The sequence below is a fragment of the Strigops habroptila genome, chromosome 19 (genome assembly GCF_004027225.2).
Source record: "Strigops habroptila isolate Jane chromosome 19, bStrHab1.2.pri, whole genome shotgun sequence".
In the NCBI taxonomy this organism is placed as follows: Eukaryota; Metazoa; Chordata; class Aves; order Psittaciformes; family Psittacidae; genus Strigops; species Strigops habroptila.
The window spans coordinates 2,537,565-2,543,564 of NC_044295.2; the positions used below are offsets into that span (position 1 = coordinate 2,537,565).

Here is a 6,000-nt window from a genome sequence, read left to right on the forward strand (position 1 = left end):
GAATATTATAAATCAAATGAAAGATTCAGATGACACAACATTTTAATTATTTCCCTTCTTCCTCAATTTAGCATTCCAAGAGTTAAAAAAAAAATAAATAAAATTTAATATCTTCTTTTAAATGAGCTTCTCCAGTGTCTTTTCTAAACCTAACACATTTTCCCTAGATTATATTTGGAGAATTTCTGTGGTGCTGGTTGGAACTGGGTCAGACTGAGGAGGATCAGGCTGCTTCTGAGATTCTCCATGCCACTGCTTTAGGGATCTTGTGAACCCCTCGCATGGCCGTCCTCGCTTGGCAGTGGACACTCACAGGGAACTGCAGCACTTGGTATTCAGGAAATGTCCTTTCTCTTTCGGTTGGATGTTTTGTCTACCCTGGAAAGCAACAAAACAAATCCCAAAGGATCTCCCCTCTGCAAGGGGATGTTCTGATGCACGCTGGAGAAAGAGAACTAACAAGTCATCCTTGGTGCACTCTGGTGCAATATTCATCTGTGCTCCCCCAGAGCAGTGCATTTCCCAGTCAAATGACCTGGAGCTCGGCAGGTTCTTGCTCAGCTCCAGCAGGGTGGGACGGACCCTCGCTGCAGAGCATAGCAGGAAGCAGTACCCCCAGGGTGCTCTCCTGGCTCTGTCGCAGGGCTGCAGGGCAGCTGATGGAGGGGGCACCCTCGCTTCTGGCCACAAAGGGGTCGAACAGGCTCTGGCAGATAGGACAGCTTTCCCACAGCTTTCCCTTTCCAGGCAGACTCACCCACGCCGGGGATGGATAATTGCTGCGGTGTTTCACTCCCCGGGCGCTCTCGGGTATCGTCAGGTTTTGTGTCACTGTTGTTTAGTTGTCATCACAAGTCAGACCTGATGATTCAGGAAGTAACGTTTTTGATGTAGTTTTGAAACACGCTTCTGTTAACCAAAGCATCTTTCTGTTGTGGGATTTCTGGAGACAAACGCCGTTGGGGAAATATTTCCGGCTGAAAAAAAGTAAATTAGTACTAGCCAGGTCACAAGGAGGAAGAATAAACAGCCCTTCTCTGGTGGCAAGATCCACAAGGGCTGGTATAAATAGAGGACTATGGGGACAGAGGGATCACAATTGGATCCTGCAGCGACCTGTGCAGCTCGTCCTGGGCTCCAGGTTGGATCCGCGCTCGCACGATGAGCTGTGCCGTCAGGCAGGTTGTTACTGCCTGTTCCCAAGGCAGAAGCAGTGCAGGCAGCTCTGCGGCTGGCAGCGGAAGGAAGGTCTCCTCTGCCTCCCCGGGGAGACACGCTACCTATGACCTCGGTGCTGTGATTGGCAACTTTTCTGGTGACACTTTAAGCGAGGGATTACTTGGGAAGCAGCTGAACGCCGGCAGTGCTGCTGGTGGGAGCTTCGGAGCTACCCAGAGGGCTTGTTCTGCCCTTGGATTCAGCGGTGGAGGCATGTGCACTCGTGGCGGTGGTTTCACCAGGGCTAGTGCTGGTTGCAGTGATGGGATCTTATTTGCTAACAACGAGAAAGCGACGATGCAGAACCTCAACGACCGCCTGGCTTCCTACTTGGACAAGGTGCGGATGCTGGAGGGAGACAACGCCGAGCTCGAGTGCAAGATCAGGGAGTGGTATGCCAAGGTAGGGCCCAGCTGCGAACCGCGGGACTACAGCTGCTTTCATAAGGAGATCGAAGACCTTCAGAACCAGGTAAACCAGTCTTTTTCAAGAAAATACTAATATTTCTTTGGGTTTTGCTTTCACGTGTGGATAGAGCAATGTCAGATGCAATAGCTCTGTCTCTGGAGGGCAGATGAAGCCATAGCTTATATGAAATGATGGTTGGAGGGAGGAGCACACTGCATTTACAGAGAAGTTTCAGCACAGCCTGTCCTGCCAAGCTGGCACATGAGTTTCCCCACAATGATGCCATCTAACTGATTAATAATCCCAATATATGGAATTGTTATAAAAAGGGTGGGATGCATTACCCCAAGTAGGTGTTTCTTCTGAGGGCCTTCAGGAGCCAGACGAAAACACAAGCTGGAATCTCTCTCCTGTGTTTTCCTTTCCAGATCCTGTGTGCAGCCATGGAGACTAACAAAATCCTCTTGAATATTGATAACAACAGGATGACCGCTGATGACTTCAGAGTGAAGTGAGTATGGCCCTGTGCTGGGCTGGGGGGTTCACACTGCCTGCGGAAGGGTTGGTGAGCAGCGGTGATGGGGAAATCCCAACTGTCTGCTTGTCATGCTGCCCTACTAAACTGCCCATCCCTGTGAAAGGCCTGGCTACCACTGACAACGTTCACAGCACGGCATGCCTGAAGTGAAAGAAGAGCTTGATCCTAAATGTTTTCCCCCCAGTCTGAACTCCAGAGGCTTACTGACCTCTCTTTGTTGGCTGTGGCTCAAGGTATGAGGCTGAGTGCGGTCTCCGGCAGAATGTGGACGCAGACATCTGCAACCTGCGCCCAGTGCTGGACCAGCTGGCGAGCTGCAAGACCGATCTGCAGCTGCAGTGTGAGGCCCTGACTGAAGAGATGTGCTGCCTCAAGACGAATCACGAGGAGGTCAGGTTGTCCCATAGAGAATTAAGGAGCAAGAAGAAGGGAAGTCCTCCCCACCAAGTGTCAGTATTACTGATATGGTGCACCTATTCCATGCAGGAAATGAGCTGTCTGAGGAAACAGGCCACTGGAGACGTGAGCGTGGAGGTCAATGCCTGCCCTGGCCCCGACCTGAGGAAGATCCTGGAGGATCTGAGATGCCAGTATGAAACACTGATGGAGCGCAACCGCAAAGAGACTGAGCAGTGGTATGCCTGCAAGGTACGAACACATGCAGAGCTGTCCCCTACTCTGCCTCTTGGGGGAAAGGGGAAAAGAAGAGGAGAAAAGAACTTGCTGAGATGCCTTAATCTGTGTCACAGATGTGCTCAGCTTCTGATTGTACTGCCCAGTCCCAGTGTTTTGTTTGTGGCAGAGGGGCCACCACATGGTATTACAGGGTCACAACGGAATAAATGGGAGGCTTTAGATTTAGTGCACCCAGGTGCACTGCAGGGTGTGCACTGCAGGGTGTGCACAAGCAGGGGGAGCACAAGCGGGTGTGCAGGAGCAGAGGGAGCACAAGCAAGTCGTGTGCACAAGCAGGGTGTGCACAAGCGAGTGTGCATAAGCAGGGTGGTGAAGCCGCTGCCTCAGCAAGGGGTCTAACCTTGCAGGTGGAGGAGGTGAATCTGGAGGTCATCACTAGCAGCCAGGAGATCGAGTCAAGCAACAAACAGGTCACAGAGCTGAGACGTCAGCTGCAGGCCTTGGAAATCAACGTACAAGCCCAGCTCACTATGGTAGGTGATGCCACGACAATTCAAATCTCAGCCCCCCAGGTCTCTTTGGAGCTGTACCTGCAACCAGATGGGCAAAGCTTGCAGCATCCCCAAGTACCTTTGTGTTGTTCCCATTCTCAGAAAGAAAACCTGGAATCATCCTTGGCAGAAACCGAATGTCGCTACAACAAATACCTGGCTGAGCTCCAGAACCAGATCTCCTGCGTGGAGCAGCGGCTGGCTGAAATACGAGCAGAAATGGAGTGCCAGAACCAGGAATACAAGACCCTCCTGGATGTCAAATGCCGCTTGGAGCAGGAAATCCAGACCTACCACTGCCTGCTGGAGGGGGGACAGCACGACATCATGTATGTAGACCATTGACAGACCCTCACACGGTAACATCTCTATGCTTTGACTTACAGGGATATGACAATTCATGGTACCAGTGGTAAAAGCAATGTTGTGGTAAGGAACCAGCACTGACCTGTGATAGACAGGGCCTACTAGCAAACCACGAGGCATCTGAGGATTTGGCTCTCAGCAATGTCCATAGTCCAAGCTGAGATCATTCCCCGCCTTGGGCCAGTGAAGGTGGTGGGATTGGCCCCAGAGCCATGCAGCACCACGGGTCCTCACAGGGCGGGTTTCACTCTGAGCTGGGCAAGGTCCTTTATGAGCACTGTCACTGAGTTTTATTGGCATATCCTGTCTGCCACAGCTAGACAGGATTAGGGACTGGCAGGCAAATGAAGTGAAACAATAAATTATCTACTACACATTTTCAGTTTCACACAACAATTTAATTAAAGTTTGGGGAGATTTAATTTGTATGCAAAGCAGTTGGCTCTTCCCTGCCTACCATTGACCGAGATTTTGAAACAGTGAGGCACATTGGTAAGCTCATAAACGCCTCATACACACAGAACCAGCCCCAGCACCCCCTGCTCCACAGTTTGGAAAAAGAGGGATTTTAATGGTGGTACCCTGAGGTGGGCTCCTGGATGCTCCAGTCCTCACTGACTTACATAAAACATCAGGTTTTGTTCCAAAATGCCAGTTGCAAAGGATGAAATGACACTGTTAGACCTTGTCTCAGAGCCTCGTGTAATGCTCAGTGTGTCACGACGGCAAAGCACTGGCTGGCAGCAGACAGGCAGGGTGGAGGATGTGCTAATTGCTGCTCTTAATGACCTTAATGGTTCGAAGGGGAAATGGCCCACAGTGACTGAAGAGACCCAGCTAAAGGCAGTGCTCAGGTCGGGGGCAGATCTGCAGGGTGTAAATGCCGGGGCTTTGGTCACCGGTGCTGTCTCCTTCCCACAGAGGGCCGGGGGCAAGAGGAGTCCCTGCAGCACCAGCTGGAAGAAGCGGTGGGCTGAAAGCCGGCCTGTGCCAGCCCTGCCTGCCCTGAGCCCGTGAGCCCGGTGAGGATGTGCAAGGTGAGGTGTCCTCTAGGAGCCTGTGAGTGTGACCCCGAGCTGCTTCAGTCCTGCTACACATGTGGGGAAGAGGAGGACGAGGGGTCTCCAGGCTTTCCTGAGTGGTGAAGAGGGGCTGGGGGTGGTTTCTTTTCCCCTGAGAGAGGCAGTGCAAGGAGCCAGATGTGCAGGGTCATGGCTGTTACTGCTGGTGGTGGAGCACTGGGATGAACTGGGCTGTGGTAGAAAGCAGTGGCAGCGGGTGCAGCTATGGGGCATTTATAAACTTCTGCACAGAAAATGCGTTTGACACTGGGGGGTTTCTAGTGGTAAATGTGTTTAAATAAGACTTTCAGCACCACATGAAAATGATGAACTGGCAGGAGGATCAGCCAGTCATGAGTCTTTCAACAAGAATGTACAATTAAGCAAGCAAGGGAGGACAGGGAAAAGAATGGTCAGTCCCAGAGCAAGGGGGAAGCAAGAGCAAGGCATGGTGTGGAGATGAACCCTGCAAAGCCCCATGTCCTGCTCTCCCTCGGCAGGTCACCTCAGGCAGGAGAGCTCCCGCCAGCACCCCCGAGGCCTCTCCATGAACAAGGCACAAAGAACCTGACAGTTCAGTTCTGCTTCCAGCAGCAGTCGGAAGGGCCCCTGCAGACCGGCTGCCCCTGTCCCCTCCCGGTCCTCACCTGCGGCCGCGTCCACCAGCCACTGGTGTCCACTGGGACTAACCCGCTTTGCACTCAATTGTCACACAACTACCAAAGCTTGTCTCTAATAAACTTCGCTACTACTAACACAGCCTCCAACCCGGCAAATTATTTCTACAAGTAAATTAATATACAAGTATTAAAAACACTGTTACACAGGTAGTTATATTTATCATACACCCTTGGTTAGAAATACACCTTCGATCTATAGCCCCACAGCAATCGTTGCAAGGGGACAAGAAAACAGCCTCTGCCGCACTGCCCTTGCTGAATTCAGATGGATGCAGGGTGGTGATGGGGGAAAGGGGCCAGGTGATGCTGCGCAAAGGGGCATTTGTTGGATGGGGCTTTGAGCAATCTGCTCTAGTGGAAGGTGTCCCTGCCCATGGTAGGGGGCTGGAACTGGATGAGCTTTAAGGTCCCTTCAACCCAAACCAGTCTGGGATTCTATGATTCTATGATTTGCTACCAGAGGAGGAAGCATAAGCTAAGACATGAAATAGAAGGTGATGAGGAAGGAAACAGGGAGGGTGGCAGGGAGCAGGGAAGGAGGC

General features: G+C 51.7%; 1 protein-coding gene across 1 annotated transcript; it reads left to right on the forward strand.

Annotated features, from left to right (window-relative positions):
- Nucleotides 1-1,161: 1,161 nt before the first annotated feature.
- Nucleotides 1,162-4,726, forward strand: LOC115617670 (keratin, type I cytoskeletal 19-like). The gene is made up of 7 exons (XM_030508485.1): nt 1,162-1,689; nt 2,055-2,137; nt 2,398-2,554; nt 2,651-2,812; nt 3,208-3,333; nt 3,454-3,680; nt 4,639-4,726. The coding sequence occupies exons 1-7, from the start codon at nt 1,162-1,164 to the stop codon at nt 4,724-4,726; spliced, it is 1,371 nt and encodes a 456-aa protein (XP_030364345.1).
- The last annotated feature ends 1,274 nt before the right edge of the window (nt 4,727-6,000 follow it).